Here is a 17,977-nt window from a genome sequence, read left to right on the forward strand (position 1 = left end):
GAAAGGAGACGTTGCATTGCATTGTTAACTTTTGGTTTGTCGTATGTGAAAAGTAGATAAGGAGGCAGTAAAAAAAAAGTTTACATCTTAAAGATATGATCTTGATCTTTTGGTAAAAAGAAAAGTTTGAGATAAAGTGAGAGAGAAGAGTTTGCCCTAATTTTCCTATTTTGTCGCATATAAAAAGCATATTGAAGGAGAGCAGCTTGTAGGCAGTAATGGATGGACAGCTCATCATGGTAAGAATTCAAGAGGTGAAAGCAATGTTTTTTTAACTGTGGAGGTTAAAAATAATTATGAAAAGAGGAGATACGACCGGTCAAACTTTTTAATTTTTTAATTTTTTTTTGAGGCAACACAAGTTTTACCATGGTGAAAAAGGAGACAGCTGTAGTGCCACGTCACAGAAGATCTATGTTATTACCTCTAGCTGCTTCGTTTACAGTATTTTCTTATACCATTTGTACGCAACCAAAACAGAAGTGAGAGAGAGAAGACAGTGAGATAGAGAAAGAGAGATGGCGATGAGCAAATGCCTCAACTTCGTTCTTCCTTTCACCAGAGGTCTTCTTCGTTCTTCCTCCTCTCTATTTTCTCACTGTAGTAACTTGTTATTTTTTTAAGGTTTACTGCAAAACTGCAAAGATTTCGCTTTTTTTTTTATTGTAAAGGTTCCTTCTTTAGCTCATTAATTAATAAGTATTCGCTGATCTTTGCTAGTGTCTCTTCTTTGCCTCTGTTTTTACTTTTCTTGCAAACTAAGTATCTACGATTTCCTTTGTACACAGTGGGTATTTACGCGACCAACAACCAGTTCCTGAAAGCTGGTCCTAAGGGTCGCACTCAGTCATGTAATTGCATGAGTAAATCAGGAAGCTCCAGCGGAAACATGAGCCAGGGAAGCACCGGTAGCGGTGTGCCGATAAACTCTCCACCTATCCGTACGTCTTCCTTCTTCTTACGAAAAGTTTGATCCTTTTATGTTTCTGTTATCTTTTTATCTATGTTCAGTTACTGATCTGTCCCTTTTGTTGTTGTTGTTTGTGTGTTGTAGCGAGGAACCGTTTCCAGAAAAGCGCCAACCAGGCGATGTACGAGTTGAAAGAGACAAAAGATTGCGTGATCTACAGGGTTGATTTGCCTGGCTGTCCCGCCTCTGACCTCGCCTACTGGATCGATGGCAACAACGTCCATTTCTTCGCCGACGAACCTGTGATGTCCGAGTACGACCACGACGGTCGCAAATACGGAGGCACCATGGTCTTCAACCCAGTGGCGTACAACGTCAGCGAAGCGAAGGCTAATTAAGCTTCGCGATGGTGTGCTGTGGATCACCGTCCCTAAGATCCCCGGGGTAAACATCAAGCTCACCGTCATCGAGAAGATGCTCAACTGCAAGATCACAAGAAACGACGTGGTTTGATGAGAGAGAGTCCGTACCGTACGTCCTTTTGTCTTTATCCCTCTATGGTGGTGTCTCTATCGTATCTCTCTTGCGTGTCTAGTACCGTCTCTTTCTTTGTCTAGTTTCTAATAAAAGGGTGAACTTTTGTTGAATCTGGTTTGTGGTTTATGTCTATGGTGGCGTCTGTCGTCTCTCCTTCGTGTCTACTGTCTAGGGCTTATGTTATGTGTGGTCTTTCTTTTCTAGTTTGTTGAATCAGTCTGGTTTAATTATGTTTACTATGGTTAAGTGCTTTTGATTTCTTCTACGTATAATCATCTCATGAATGTTCGTCAAAACGTTTCTTTTGAATCTTTCGTGATATTTAAGGGATGTTTCATAAAGTAACAAACTTTAAATTGTTGTCAAAAAGCAAACAAACAAAGAAGGAAAAACTGTAAATAAATACTAGGTGGAAAACCATGAAAAATGAACTTGGAAACAACTGCAGTGATAAACGATTGTTACAGACCAACTTACCAGAGAAAAGTTGAATCAATAAAAAGAAAAGAGACGTCGCAATTGCATTTTTAACTTTTTGGTTTGTCGTATGTGAACAGTAGATAAGGAGGGGAGTAAAAAAAAAGTTTGACAGCTTAAAGAGAATAAGTGAGGTCAGCGACTTGTTGCATGCATTAATGATATCATGATCTTTGATCTTCTGGTAAAAAGAAAAGTTTGAAATAAAGTGAGGGAGACGAGTTTGCCCTAATTTCCCTATTTTGTCGCATTTGAAAAGCATATTGAAAGAGAATAGGCAGTAATGGATGGACAGCTCATCATGGTAAGAATTCAAGAGGGAAAGCAGTGTTTTTTTTTAACGGTGGAGGTTAAAATATTGATGAAAAGATGAGATACGATCATACGACCGGTCAAACTTTCGATTTTAAAATTATTTTTTTGAGGGAAAACGAGTTTTACCGTGGTGAAAAGAAGACAGCTGTAGTGCCACGTCAGAGAAGATGGATGTTATTACCTCTAGCTGCTTCGTTTACAGTATTTTCTTATACCATTTGTACGCAACCAAAAGAGAAGTGAGAGAGAGAAAGAGAGATGGCGATGAGAAAATGCTTTAACTTGACGGGAATTCCTTTCACCAGAGGTCTTCGTTCTTCCTCCTCTCTATTTTCTCACTGTAACTTGTTATTTTCTTTTAGGTTTCCTTGTAAAATCATGCTTCTTTTGTAAAGTTGTTAACATTCGTGAAATTGCTGCAAAACTGCAAAGATTTCATTTTTATTTTTTATTGTAAAGGGTTCCTTCTTTAGCTCTTTAATTAGTATTCGCTGATCTTTGCCTCTGTTTTCACTTTTCTTGCAAACTAAGTAAAAATCGACGTTTTCCTTTTTGTACACAGAGGGTATTTACGCGACCAACAACCAGTTCCTGAAGGCTGGTCCTAAGGGTTTCATCCACGTCAAGGTTCTGGAGAACGACAGCCTCCACGTGCGCGTCGACTTGCCCGGCGTTCCAGACGACGGTGTTCGCCACAGAGTCGATGCCGTGAGAAAAAAGCTTGTGTTTTTCTCCGGCGAAACTCCCGCCGGCAACCAAAGGGAAGGCGTTCGTGAGTACTCTGGATCCGCCGGTCTAGGGTGTGACTGCTGCGAGATCACCGGCGTGGATGCCAAGATGAAAGACGGAGTCTTGAGGATGATTGTTTCAAGGGTCAAGGTCAAGGACCATGACAAGAAGTGTACTCACACACTTCCTCCTAACGCAGGTTCGAACCCCATTCACTCTCTTTCGAAACCACTCACCATATATGTATTTCTTTGGACCGTTGTTGTAAAATGCTCTGTTTTTTTTTATTTTTGTTTCTGGCAGGTAAGTCTGGGAGACACCTTGAAGATCACCCCTTTCTGGTGAAAGGTCGTAAGGGAGCGGTCGTTGGAGTACCATTACCCGGGGATGGTCTCTACTTCGCAGTGGATATACCTGGTGTTTGTTGTGATGATGTGGAAGTGCTTGCTAATGAGCATGAAGTCAGGTTCTACGCAGAGGTTAAGAACGTGGACGAGCATGATGAGAGTGGCCGTGTTTACTTGGGATGTGTCAACAGTGGTTCTTCCTCTTCTGACCCTCTGCCTTCGATTTTGACCCAGACGATAGCCTACGACGCAGAGTTTGGTGTTCTCAAGATTGTCATCGCACCTCGCAACTATACCAAGAGCGAGTAATCATATGATTCTCTCTACTACGTCCGTTTATCTATCTTTTTTTTATTTTGGAAGAACCTTTTGTTTGACTGCTAGTTTTCTTTTGTTTAATTTGAGACAACTGCGTTGCTTTTGTGTTTGCTCTGGTATCTGGTGATTTTATTTCAGTTCTTGCACAATCTTTATTTAAGCTTTCCCCTTAAGCTGATTGAAATGACTTGGTTGGTATTCACTAGGAACACAATCAGTTACAGACAAAAGCACATTCACGGAACATAGTTTAAAATACTTGGTCTCTCACACTATGACTATTGATTTTCAAGGGATTGTATTTGTTTAACCGTAAGCATCACATTCATAATGAAGCATTTGTTTTCAACATGGGGAATTCGACATCCGCGTTCGAGGCTCAATAGTTAGTCTTTTCCAGTCCAGTTTGTGAAAACTCAAACCACTATTTTCCTCAAGTCCAACCTGACAAGTCATAAGCTCTCCTGTGATTGAACATCTTTAGTCCCTAAAGGCAGAGCAAGTCCATTTTGCAGACCTAATAAAATGTACAATCAGAAAAAAATGTCCATATGAAAGTAGTGAACAATTTTCATAAACTTCATCGTTGCAGGCAATGAGAGCACAGACCACGAATAAACATATATAGCCTCTCAGTTTAGTGGACAAAGGTGCTAAATAGTGTGGATTAGGATATGTTGCAAAAGAAGCTAGGGATTAGATTCATTCGGTGGGGCCATAGTGAAAGCAGAACACAGAGAAAATTCATTCAATAGCAAAGTTCTTCACACACTTAGAAGAATCACAAGTTTGAGTCACATCGATATGTAGATATTTCCCTGCGTAGGTTCCCATGTCCATGTGAGTGTGATAACCAACAACGCAGAGCTTATGTAAACTTGAAGACCCAATTAAAAAACCATTCAGGTAGGCATATATTGTAATTGCGAAACAACTCATATGGTTAAAAAGAAGCTAGTCGTATCGTATTTGCTCTGAATTTTAATGCAAGAGACCAGCGTCAATTGTTTCAAAGTTCTGCAGGAAACGAAACAAACCGGGTAAGAGTTTTTGATCAGTACTAACTTGCTACGACGCCGTTTTGAGTTTTTTTTGATCAGTACCAAGTTTTTGATCTGCACCGGGTAAGAGAGCAATTGGTTCGTCTATCTAGAACCGATTGATTTTGGGATCTCCTGAAAGAAGAACAAAGAGAAAACTCACTCCGAAACGAAAAAGAAAAAGCATCAGGGGGGACAGCGAAAATGGCAGGAAGATTGAGCGGTGTGGCCTCAAGGATAATGGGCGGAAACGGCGTCGTTGCACGATCCAACGCCTCATCTCTCCGCCAGCGCGCCGGCATGGGTCTCCCCGTCGGCAAACACATCGTCCCCGATAAGCCGGTGAGTTCAAATCTCTCTCTCTTAATTTTGAAAATTCGATTCGATTTTATGAGACTCTATTATTCCCTCTTTGATGTTACGTCTCAGCTATCGGTTAACGACGAGCTGATGTGGGACAACGGGACTGCGTTCCCAGAGCCTTGCATTGATCGGATTGCTGATACCGTCGGCAAGGTTTGTTTTAGAGTTTTTCTTTTGATTTTGGCGTTAATCGATTGTTTTTAGTGATTGATTTGATTTTGGAGTTTTGAGTGAAACAGTACGAAGCATTGGGATGGTTGTGTGGCGGTTTAGGGTTCTTTGCGACTCTCGGTTTACTCGCTGTTGTGAATGATAAAGCTTCAAAGGTTCCATTTGTAAGTGAAAAGTCCTTCAACTTCATCTGTACTCACTTCAAAGTACTGTTTTCATCGTTCTTTTTGTTACATAGAGTTTAAGAACACTTGAAAGAGACATCCACAATGTTCTTGGTAACTCACTACATGCTTAAAGCCTTTAACTAGAGGTTTATCAGCAACTAAAATCTATGAATTAGTTCGCTTAGACGTGTCCTTAGTGTTATTTTTCCATTTGAGCAAATAGACAAATAAAAATTTGCTACAATATCTTAACCCTCTGTGCTATACTGTGAATCTACGATGAAATATTCAGTTTTGTCAACCACGTTATCATTATCGCTGTCACTAATATGAAACGTATACTTGGCATGGGCTTATTTTGCCGTAATCTTTACTTAGATAATGCGAAATGAAAACTTAGTTCACCACAAATACTTAGATAACAGAAGGTTCTCCATGTTCTTTTCTTTCATCTGCTGAATGCAGCAATATTTTATCTTCAGCTTTCGCATTTTGCCTGTTTATGAACATATATTTTTGCTATTGCTACTGAAGATAGTGTTGGATAAATGCATTGTTTTCGTCATCCTTTCTTGATTGGTTGAGCCTGTACGCAGTTATTAGGAACACTGGAAAAAACACCCATCATGTTCTTGGGAACTAAGTACATGCTTAAGCTCTAGCTAGAGGGGTATTAACAGCTAAATTTATGAATTAGCTCGCTTACTGGCCACTGGTCAAGCATCATAGGCGTTGTATCAAAAACTATACTGTGATGATGAGTGTTGTTTTGATGTGTTTCGAGTTATAGAAGTTGAACAGCACACTAGGTCTAAGAAGATGCTCTCTGTCTATTTGTCTATACATGAGATGAATATCTGTTGTTGTTTGCTTCCATATCATCTCTCTGGTCGTATTTTTCTCTTACCACTGGAAGTACTTGTTTTCCCATTTCATGGGTCATCTCTTATTGTTCTGTTGCTGCAGACACCAAGAGTGTATCCGTATGACAACCTGAGGGTGGAGCTTGGTGGAGAGCCATAGAGACCTATCAAGTGATCTGCTCATCAAGCTCAAGCGTGTTTTCTTCACTGCTTTATTCTTCAAAACTTCTTTTAGTTTCCTGCTCAGAACCTCAAGACAAAAGAATAAAAGAGACATCGTTTTCATTTAGATGCGTTGTCTCTGTAACTAACAGTGACCATTTGGGTGGTATTCATAAGAGCAACATTATTGGTGATACTCACTTTTGAGTCCTTAGCATTAATTAATATTACTTTTTGATTAGGGACAAATTTAAGGACTTTGCAAAATGTGGTGATTATTGGTGAGACTTATGTTGTATCTTAGCAATTTTTTATTTTAATAAATAATGACATATAAAAGAGAAGTTTTAAATAATACATATAAAAGTTAAACATTAAAATTGAAAACATAACAAAATTACAAATTTAAAAAAAAAATACAAACATCATAAAAAAAACAAACAAACATTTTATTCAATTCATTAAATCTTAAAATTTAAATATTAAAATTTAAATCTGCCCATTTCTGTTCATGCCTCAAGAGACACCACGCGTGCTCGAGGTTAAATCTGGTCCCCTGATCAGTGAAGAAGATATGGTGAGCTTTCTTTAGAACATCAGTGTCATACTCACCACTGGCAAGTTGTCTCTCTGCTGCAGAATACGCGGCACAGAACTTGTTAACTTGATCATTAAGTCTGTGCCACCTTTGCTTACAGTGACGATGATTTCTCTGATCACCATTTTCTATAGCATGAGGACTTCCTGAATAGTATGCTCCTACTCGGTCCCAGAAGGTGCCTCCCTTTTGTGAATTTCCTACAATAGGATCCTTCGACGTGTTAAGCCACGCACTGATGAGAACCTCATCATCGGCTGGAGTCCATTTCGTCCTCTGACTACGCTCCGCGGCTGTTACTTCGGGTGGAGATGGAGCATCAGATTGTTGAGAACTGAAATGAGGGATCTCTGATGCTCCAAAGTTAACAGTAGAGGGAAAACTATCATAAGATAAGTTTTCATGGATATTGTTAAGATGGCCTAAGTAAGAAGACTGAGTATATGGATTCCTAGGATCCATATCTATAAGAGCAGAGAAGCGTTTAAAGAAGATAAAGAAGAGATGCGTTGAGATGATTGAAGAGAGAAAGAAGACGATGGAGTTTATATAGGAGGAAGAAGAGGATGGAGATTATACGAGCATAATTAATATCCTAACCATAAATCTGAACTTATTACACCAAACACAACTTAAAAGTACAAGTTCATTAAATTAAACCACAACCATTTGGTTTCAAATTAACTTCTTCACTTCACCTATTTAGCTAAGTCAGTCACGCTTCACTAACTAGAGCTATTTAGCTAAGCATTAACATAGACGATTTGGTTGCAAACTTCACTTCACTTCAACTATTTAGCTAAGCATTTAACACTGCGGTCATATCACAAGCAACTAACCACCACCTACAATTCGAGCTAACATTAATTGTGCCTCTAATGAATGTGAGTTAGCTTCTATCAAACGATTCTCACACAAGACAAAGACAAAACAAGTGTATATCACTTCGTTTTACACTTTAGATACAAGAGAAGCGTATATCAAATGATTCTCACACAAGACAAAGACAGAACAAGACTAGAGAATCCCTAAATCTGATTCACAAATGATTCACAAACAACAATGCATATCATCACTTCGTTTTAACCAAACCAAAAAAAATTTAACCAACATAACACACGATGACAATCATATTATCACTTCCGATCACTAACCAAAGACAGAGGAAACATACATACCTTTAGTTCTGCTTGCAAGCGGCGGAGATCGGTGACGGAGATCCGTGAGGAGTGAGCGAGGTAAAGGAGAGTCCTTTCGGCTTCGAATAGGCGAAGCACCAGATGCAAATCGTATCGCCGTCAAGAGAGAAGCAGGAAGCCGGTGGAGATGAAACAGGAAGCCGCCGGAGATCAACGAGAACAGCGACGAAGCCGGCGGATATCGACGGAGCTGTTGTCTACAAAGCCAAATCGTACAAAATGCTTCGATTTCGGCTTCACTCGGCGGAGATACAGAGGAGATGTTGGAGTCGTCTACAGAGAAGAAGGGAAGAAGATGGAATTGATTTTCGAGACCAAACCGATGTAAACCCTACACCGAACAAAGAACTTCTCAAATGACGACGTGTGGCACTAAGGACGCGCATAAAACGTCTCTAATTTAACCAACGTTTTTATCTTTTACGCCATTTTTTATTTAATTTTAATCCTTAATTGCTAAGGACTTTAGCTAAATCCCGCCGATAACGATGCTCTAAGAGAAGACATCTGGCTTTTCAGCCTATGTAGATTTTTTCTTAGGTTGTGTTTACACAAATGAACACAAAGCAGTAGCGGACATGTGTCATGTTAAGGTTTAAGCCTCGTACGAATCCAAACAAAGGCTAAAGAAAAAAGAAGACGCAAATGCAATTTCCTGTGACTGGCATGTGTGAGTAGGGACATTGAGAGGGACATCAGACATGAACTAGTTCGTGTCTGTTTACGAATTTCCAAAGCCATATTTGACAAATTAATGGTTTTCCATTTTCACCGTTACGTATTCGGTACTTCTATCAAAATTCATCACGACAAGTCGGTTAGGAAAAACAATTTGTATCGCGCCTATATATACAAACAAATAGCATACGGTGGAAATTCAATTTGTGAAAGCCTCGAACATGTTTAGAAGAAGGAATAGACTTTAAGAAACATAGATTTTGACCCGAGCTTCGAAAGCGCGAGTATTATTTTTTCACTTTTATGAAATATATATATTTTTTTTGTAATTATTGAATATATTTATCTTAGTAAAACATTTTTATAATAAATTTGACACATAGAGTGTTTCTGGTAAACTATGTATTTTTCTAGTTTTGTTTTATTCCCTCTTCAATTAACATATTTATTTAGCTTATTGTTAAAATAAATGATTATAGACTTTGATCTAGGTGCGCGGATGCATATTTTGAAAAATATGATGATATTTGTTTTTTATGTAATTATTAGGATTTGGCAAGGAACATAACCGATACCGATCCAAAAATATAGTACCAAACCCGAACATAAATTGATTAAATATTCAAATTATTCAAAATTTTGTTATTTAAAAACCGAATTTAATCCGAACCGAAGGATTCGGGTACCTGAATTTATCTAAATAGATTTATATACTTATATATATATATATATATTAATTATTTTTAGATTTAACGTATATAAAACATCAAAATGATACTTTTAAATTGGTTTAAAATACTTAAAAATATATATAGATAGTCAAAAATAAATATCTGAAATAGTTAAAGCATATTCAAATCACCAAAAATACTTAAAATAATTATTGATTTTGTATTCATAATTTTAAATCAAGCCAATTGTTATGTTAAGCTTAGGTATTCTGACATATGTTATTTAAACTTATAGGTATTATATTATTTTATTTAAAGATTTTGAGAAATTTAATATATATAGTGATTTAAAACTTTAAAAATAATTTAAATGGGTTATCAAAACCCGAACCAAACCCGAAAAGATCCGAATCAAACTCAAACAAAAATTTAGAAACATCCTAATAGGACTAAAATCTTTGACCTCGAAAAATGATCAGAACCAAACCCGTATGAGTATCCGTAAAACCCATCCTTAGTCATTATTATATATCGTATATTTTCATCATATAATTAATAGTATTTTATACGTACAATCATATAAGTAATCATATAATTAATAATATTTTATACGTACCATTATATAAATAATTACATATATTATATTTTAAAACTTAATATGAAATATAAAAACTATATTTTGAGTTGGTATTTCAAATCGGGTTTTGTATTATATTTTTCTTATATATATTGACAACATTTTTTTATAATGGATTTAATAACTTAAGCCCATTACTTTTTTGTCTAATACTACTATTTTTGTTTCCAAACAAAATTAATTAATTTTTAAAAAAACTACAATCCATATTTCCAAATACTTTAATTTTTTTTAATATTCTTATCCTTGTATCCAAACATCTTCATCTTGTACTACAACTTTAATAATATAGATAATAGTCAAATTTAATTGTTTATAGTGTGGGATAATGAATTGGATTTAGTTGAACAAATACAAAGTCTTAACGTAGAATTGTAACAACTAAAAGAGAGATTTAATCAAACAAGAAATAGGTAAGTTTGGAGACCACATAGTCTACAACTCAGCTGATTAAAACTGATAATCATTCATATCTGGTGACTAAGCGGTGGAATCAAAGACAGCCACATGAGTCTTGAGATATTGATTTCTTTCAATCTTTTCCAATATCCCATTTGTTTCATCTTTAATCATCTACCTGATCTGACTACGTGTCATCTGCCCTATGGCTCTTCTTTTCCCTGGTTGTTCGTATCACACCTCTCTATTTCTCTATCATTATGTTACAGTACTATCTTATATGCAATTATCTAAGGGAATGATTCTTAGTCTTCCTTTTCGTTGGACTTATGGATATAGCAAAACTTGTCCTACGTATATAGTATACATGCATGTATGTGCTGATCTTTGTTAGACCAAGTGAGTGCATATATATCCCTTAGAGAGATCTAATATCTGGTTATCCATCCAAATACATGCCGATTCTATGATCTGAATATTTGCTCATATTTCGTTATAAATATGATAATTACAAAAATAGTTGGAGAAAAAGGACAAGAAAGAGGAAGGTATGAACCAGGGAAGTTGGGCTCTGGAGGACTACCAAAGGCTGCACTTATTAACGTGTGATACTCTCTCTTGACTCTTGCCAACTGTTTGGCTTTTCTTCTTTCTGTTTTGTTTCTCTTTGTTCGTTTTCGTCATTTATTAAATTTTCATAAGCTCTAAGTCTTAACCACTAAAACAAAAGATTTATTTAACACTAGAACTTCACCAAACAAAAATAATCTATAATGTTAAACGAAGAAGCTACAATAATGTTTTTCCTCTTTGTTCGTTTTTCTTTATTTCTAAAATTTGCATAGCCTCTAATTCTTAACCACAAAAGCGAAACACTTATATGACACTAGAACTGCACCAACAAACAAACAAAAAAAAATCTAAATATATATTAGAATAATATAACATACATTCGATTCACAGCTTTTATTAAAGTGACTTCCAGATTGTGGAATAATTTACAGTAAGCGGGACTGTGAATGTTTATTGAAGCTATACAACAAAGTTGATCCATAATTCTTGGAACTAGTTCTTATAGTGGTTTACTATAGCAGTATATAATTACGATTAAATAGTCTTAAATCGTTATGAGTACTTGTCATCTTAATATCCAGTGTCCTTATGTATCATCAGATACCAGAATTTACAAGCCACCTCAACTTCGCCACTTGTAACCTGTAAATTATTAGAGACCATTATTTTCATGGGTGATGGGTCCATTATATATTGTTATAGTCAATTCTATAAAATAAAATAAATATAAACACTAACTTCCTTAGATAACTTGAAAAGTCATCATTCATATTTACTGTAGAATGACATTTCTTTTTATATTTACACATTATCCCATCAATAATGCGATTTCTTCCAAGAAAAAACACTGAATCTTTTCATTATTTTGACCCTCATGGCCTCATACATTATTCATGAAATTAATTAAAAACCTGCAAATATTGGTGATACACACGTTGGAACAACATTTTATTTCATTTACATAACATATTAAAACGAAAAACAACATTTTGCAGGAATAAAACAACTCTTACTATCAACCATCCATGTATCACTCACTCACGTTCATAAACCGAATACCATGTCTTGTGACCACACAATTTTTTCTTTTTTTAGAACAAAAATATTACACAAATTAATTGTTGTATGACCCATAATATAAAACGTAGATTTTTTTGGCCAGACACATTTTAATAATTAAATAAATTGATTTATAAAAAGGGGCTCTCTTCCCTTCTCAGTTCTCTTACATTTCTCCACTCTTTTATCTCCTTCCACTTAAAACGGTATTAACAGAATGAACGGTGGTCATCTTCCCGCCACCGCGTCCAACGATCTGAAATCTCCGCTTTTGCCAGTCGTCCATGATGACGAACCATTCGGAAAACAAACGGTGGGGCAACATCTCCGGACAATATTCACACCCAAAAACTGTTACATCGCTCTTGGTCCTCTTCTTTGCGCCGTCGTGTGTCTATGCGCACGGCTCGGGGGAGATGATACGACGACGGCGAAGAACATGCTAGGAGTTCTTGTGTGGATGTTTGCGTGGTGGTTGACGGAAGCCGTCCCGATGCCCATCACCTCCATGTCGCCGCTTTTTTTATTCCCACTATTCGGAATCACGACGGCGGATCATGTGGCAACTTCTTACATGGATGACGTAATCTCCCTCGTTCTTGGGAGCTTTATTCTCGCCCTTGCCGTCGAACACTACAACATTCATCGCCGGCTCGCCCTCAACGTAAGTCGTTTTATCTTTTTTTCATTACAATATTCTTGTCTTTTTCTAGTTTTTAAACCTTATACAAAATTGGTTATTTCACCTTATAGTGTTAGAAAAATGACGATTTTTATCATGTCATTTTTTTTGAATACGGTGTAACCTGGATAAGCCATCATGTCGTTCATAAATATATTCTAGAAAATATTTTTAAGTAACCAGATGATTTTATATGGGTCCATGAATGAGTTAGTTACAACTTACAACTATGATATATGTGGAGAGCTTCAATTGAATCCCCACTTATTAAATTATAAGTTTACAACTGTATAAAATAGGTAGTAGTACGTGGTCTGTGTCTATAAAGGAATGGATGCAAATTATTCTATAGATGTATTCAACAAATTGTGTTTAGAACAAGGTAAAACCTGATAAAATGAACCTATGAAAATTAAGTAGCAGAAAAATTTAGGCTGCAAATAGACAGATGACCTCTATTTAATTTTATTTCTAACATATGTGTTATATATGTATATTATAACATTTAAATTATTGGCCTATGCCAATTTATATTTCATAGTGTAGTGAGTCAGACACATAAACACGTATGATAATTAGGCTGCAAGGTACAACTATTAACGTCAACAGCAGTACTCAATAGTAGTATGATATATCTTATATAATTCTCTGGAGCTTAAATAAATAATAAGCTACCACATATCTAATAATTGATAAGTTGGTAACATAACGATGGATAATCTAATTTGTGAAGATAACGATGGTATTCTGCGTGGAGCCTCTAAACGCGCCGCTGCTTCTTCTTGGCATCTGCGCAACAACGGCGTTCGTGAGCATGTGGATGCACAACGTGGCGGCTACTGTCATGATGATGCCAGTCGCTACAGGAATACTTCAGAGACTCCCTTCGTCACCATCGTCGTCATCAGAAATGGTGTCTCCGGCGGTGGGGAAGTTTTGCCGAGCGGTGGTGCTCGGTGTGATATATTCAGCGGTCGTTGGTGGAATGAGCACACTGACAGGAACAGGAGTGAATCTGATACTTGTCGGAATGTGGAAAAGCTATTTCCCGGAGGCTGATCCAATAAGTTTCAGCCAATGGTTCTTCTTCGGTTTCCCACTGGCGTTGTGTATATTCGTGGTGCTTTGGGGTATTCTATGCGTGTTGTATTGTCCTAAAGGATCAGGGAAAGTTCTCTCTCCCTATCTTCATAAATCTCATCTTCGTAGAGAGCTCGAGATGTTAGGACCAATGAGTTTCGCCGAGAAGATGGTCTTATCTGTGTTTGGTGGTTTGGTTGTGTTATGGATGACAAGAAATATAACCGACGATATCCCCGGCTGGGGTTGCATCTTTAACGGCCGGGCTGGTGATGGAACGGTGAGTGTGATGATGGCTACGTTGCTGTTTATAATCCCAAACGGTATTAAAAAGGGAGAGAAGCTGATGGATTGGGGCAAATGCAAGAAACTTCCGTGGAACATAGTGTTGTTACTAGGAGCTGGATTCGCTATAGCTGATGGAGTACGTACAAGTGGCTTAGCTGAAGTTTTATCTAAAGGGCTTGTGTTTCTAGAAACAGCTCCTTATTGGGCCATCGCTCCAATGGTTTGCCTCATTGCTGCTTCAATCACTGAGTTCACGTCAAACAACGCAACCACTACACTGTTGGTTCCTTTGCTCATCGAGATCGCGAAGAATATGCAAATCCATCCTCTGCTCCTGATGGTTCCTGGTGCCGTTGGGTCTCAGTTTGCTTTCTTGCTACCCACGGGAACACCTTCTAACGTGGTGGGATTCACAACAGGGCATATTGAGATCAAAGACATGATGAAAACAGGGTTACCTCTCAAGATGGCAGGAACAGCCTTTCTCTCTGTCTTGATGCCAACCCTAGGTATAATTTAATTTTATCATAGCCACCTCTTTTTTACAATGATGATCAGTATGAAAATTAGTTGCTTATCTTATATATTACATGGCAGGGACTTATGTGTTTGGATCAAAAGGAGTAACTTAGCTCGATGAGCTGAAGTACTATCGATTCATTGTACTATATTCTTACAAAGTAGGGGACATCAGTCACATGTGAAACGGGAAATTTGGATGTGGTCATCAAACCGGCCCATTTTTGTAACCCGGGCGAGTATAGTATCCGGTACGATTGCTTTCTTTTGTGTTTACAACGTACCGGTAAGTTCGGTCTTCTTTTTGGTTTCGTGTGTATGTATATTGAGAACAAATATGTTAATAGTATAAAATATAAATGTGTATTCTAAATTTCTGCATATTAGCATTTTAAGTACTGAGTTATTTTAAAATTTCTCATCTGAAATATTTAAAATGTGGTTTCAATATTTGAATTACATATCTAATAAAATACTATTAAAATTTGTGTGTGTATGAGATAATCTGCTTTAAGTTCTTATCGGTTAAAAAACATTCATAATAAACAGTTGTAAACCCAACCAGCGGTCCTACTTGTCCATATCATATCCACCTTGTTGATAATCCCGCCACGTCACTGTCCAGCGTGTCACACACAAAATAAAGAAAAGAAAACGCCCGTGCCTTAGTTTGTTTTACATTAATAATCATTATAATTGTATGTATTTGCTTTTATTTCTCTTTTTGTCCGTTACTCTTTCTGTCCTTTGCTAAATAGTTGTGTATTATATTAATTTAATAAGATCTTATCATTATATTTTTTTCGGTATTTAATTTTGTAGATGGTAGTTGGACAGTGCTGAAAATGATTGGGTAATTGATTGGCTAATTGTCAAGCTATAACTCCTGCAAATATTAAACCTTAAGCATGGACATATAAACCGAAAAATAAATAAAAAAAAACCAAAAAATTGAATCAAAGTTCAAACCGGTGTTTACAAATTCAGAGATTCCTATATTTTTAAAAGTAAAAAAAAAACCAAATAAAAAAATTGAATAGGTACAAAGATATTTAATAATGTTAAAACTTACTTTGAAATGATATTATTGATGGTATGAATTTAAAATAAGTTAAATAATCATAAATAATACAGTACAATGTTAATAGTCAATCAATTTTGAATAAAATTAAAATTATTTTTAAAATATCAAAATATCTTTTATTTTAAAACATTTTATATTTTAAATTATTAAATAATTTTTAAATTATTTATACTATGGAACACATATAATATTTTATTTATCAAAAATATTAATTTTATTTAATTTTTAAATACCTAATATTTTTAAAAATATTACTTATAAACCGAACTACCCAAAATTGAATTTTCCGAAGATTTATTCAAATATTTTGAAATCATATAAATCACACAAAAAATAGATTACTTGATTTTCTTAAAAAATATATTTAAATTTATCCGAATTACACGATATCAATCCAAAAAAATCTAAAATTTTTATATGCATTATCCGAAAAACTAAAATCAAACCGAATTGAATTGGAACCAAAATTTTATCAGATATTAGTTGTTTTTAACATTCTTATCCAAGCAAACAAAAAAATCAAGTAATTAAACCTAGACCAAACCAAATTTTAAAAATAACTGAGCAGTTATTATATAGTTATAACCCAAAATCGAAAACTAAAAACGGATCGGAACCAAACCACAAATAGAACATCTATACCTATAAACCACTGTGATTTATTTACTAGGTTGAAAAATATAAAATAACGAAAAACTTAATTTGATTAGTTAGATCCTTTTCCGTTAAGCATTAATTAAATAGTTTAGCATTTTTCTTCTCTTTATGGCCCATTGTATCAGAAATCTGCAAGAAATTAATTATTCCGCGCCACGTCACGCCACGTAGCAGCCTCTACTATAAAGATGCATACATAAACTCTGCCATTACCTATTCCACAAAACAACGGTTACAAAATATACAAACAGCGAAAATGAATAACAAAGCGATATTCCTTCTCTTCCTCTCTCTCGTTCTCCTTCCTCTCTACGCTTCTGCGTCGCCGTTTGTCGGTGGATGGCGTCCCCTCAGAAACGTTAGTGACCCTCACGTCGTAGAGATCGGCGAATTCGCGGTCTCCGAGTACAACAAGCAGAGCAAATCGGGACTCAAGTTCGTGTCGGTTGTTAGCGGCGATTCTCAGGTAGTTGCCGGTACAAATTACCGGCTTATCGTGGCGGTTAATGATGGCGTAAAGATAGCCAATGCTGGTGCGAGCAAAAACTACGAAGCGATTGTATGGGAGCAGCCTTGGTTAAAATCAAAGAATCTCACTTCTTTCAAGCCAGCCATGAACTAATGACTGTTTCCTCTTAAGTTCTCCATATGTAATGATCTGATAAAATACAGTAAAAAAGTTAAATAAACAAAGAAGGAATTGAATTAATCTTGATTCCTGTATTTCTTTCTGATTTTCAAAATTTATGTTGTTGGGCGTAAACCCTAGATCTGATGCAAATGATTGAACAAGTGGTGACAAATCCGCTAATTACGCCGGCTAATCTGATGTATAGATTTTGGAGTCACGAGACCATTGAGAGAATATATATCATTAAGAAATCTTCAATTAAAAAAAGAGAAGAAATCTTCAATTATTTAATTATGTGAATTAGAATGTCAATTATTTGAAAAGAAGAAGTTACAAAGGAGGAGACACGAGATTACCACATGTGAGAGCAAGTGTTGAAGGTGTAAAGCGAACATGTCATTTCTATGTGGTCCACCATATGCTAGTAGCTCATCACATGTGACCAGTATTTATTCAACTACCAGTTTCACATTTTTTCTCATTACTACAATTTTTAATATAGTTGAGAATTAATTCGTAAATATGATAAGAAATACGCTTTGCGCATGGTGAACTTATATGAAAATTGTTTAAGAAATATTGTATGAAAAATAAAAATTATATTCTTGACCAAACTAATATTTTTGGCTTTTAAACAATTTTTTAAAAACTTTTTTGTTAATTACATAATTTGTTTACTGATGAGCTGATCATTTTTTAAAAATATTTTAGGTCAAACTTTTTTTATTGCATAAAAACCTAACGTTTAGGCTGAATAATCCTCGGACATATTATTTGGTTACAATGAAATTATGTCAACTCCGTTTTATATCATGATTTAAAA

At 35.9% G+C, this 17,977-nt stretch overlaps 5 protein-coding genes and 1 pseudogene across 5 annotated transcripts; 5 read left to right on the plus strand and 1 right to left on the minus strand.

The window, feature by feature from the left end:
- Positions 1 to 223: 223 nt before the first annotated feature.
- LOC108853273 (14.7 kDa heat shock protein-like) lies at positions 224 to 1,710 on the plus strand (annotated as a pseudogene).
- A 752-nt stretch (positions 1,711 to 2,462) lies between these two features.
- LOC108852405 (uncharacterized) lies at positions 2,463 to 3,774 on the plus strand. The gene is made up of 3 exons (XM_018625906.2): positions 2,463 to 2,546; positions 2,802 to 3,167; positions 3,272 to 3,774. Exons 1-3 carry the CDS (start codon positions 2,498 to 2,500, stop codon positions 3,622 to 3,624), a joined length of 768 nt encoding a protein of 255 aa, XP_018481408.1. The 5' UTR covers positions 2,463 to 2,497; the 3' UTR covers positions 3,625 to 3,774.
- Positions 3,775 to 4,770: 996 nt separating this feature from the next.
- On the plus strand, positions 4,771 to 6,595 carry LOC108849444 (NADH dehydrogenase [ubiquinone] 1 beta subcomplex subunit 8, mitochondrial-like). Its single transcript, XM_018622999.2, has 4 exons — positions 4,771 to 5,015; positions 5,103 to 5,189; positions 5,276 to 5,371; positions 6,341 to 6,595. Exons 1-4 carry the CDS (start codon positions 4,878 to 4,880, stop codon positions 6,395 to 6,397), a joined length of 378 nt encoding a protein of 125 aa, XP_018478501.1. The 5' UTR covers positions 4,771 to 4,877; the 3' UTR covers positions 6,398 to 6,595.
- Positions 6,596 to 6,874: 279 nt separating this feature from the next.
- LOC108850396 (glutathione S-transferase T3-like) lies at positions 6,875 to 7,459 on the minus strand. Its single transcript, XM_018623937.1, has one exon. The coding sequence runs from the start codon at positions 7,457 to 7,459 to the stop codon at positions 6,875 to 6,877; it is 585 nt and encodes a 194-aa protein (XP_018479439.1).
- Positions 7,460 to 12,370: 4,911 nt separating this feature from the next.
- On the plus strand, positions 12,371 to 15,163 carry LOC108855696 (tonoplast dicarboxylate transporter). Its single transcript, XM_018629573.2, has 3 exons — positions 12,371 to 12,877; positions 13,629 to 14,772; positions 14,861 to 15,163. The coding sequence occupies exons 1-3, from the start codon at positions 12,431 to 12,433 to the stop codon at positions 14,893 to 14,895; spliced, it is 1,626 nt and encodes a 541-aa protein (XP_018485075.1). The 5' UTR covers positions 12,371 to 12,430; the 3' UTR covers positions 14,896 to 15,163.
- Positions 15,164 to 16,724: 1,561 nt separating this feature from the next.
- LOC108849464 (cysteine proteinase inhibitor 5) lies at positions 16,725 to 17,232 on the plus strand. The gene has a single exon (XM_018623018.2). The coding sequence runs from the start codon at positions 16,780 to 16,782 to the stop codon at positions 17,143 to 17,145; it is 366 nt and encodes a 121-aa protein (XP_018478520.1). The 5' UTR covers positions 16,725 to 16,779; the 3' UTR covers positions 17,146 to 17,232.
- Positions 17,233 to 17,977: the final 745 nt, after the last annotated feature.

The sequence above is a fragment of the Raphanus sativus genome, chromosome 4 (assembly GCF_000801105.2).
Source record: "Raphanus sativus cultivar WK10039 chromosome 4, ASM80110v3, whole genome shotgun sequence".
NCBI lineage: Eukaryota > Viridiplantae > Streptophyta > Magnoliopsida > Brassicales > Brassicaceae > Raphanus > Raphanus sativus.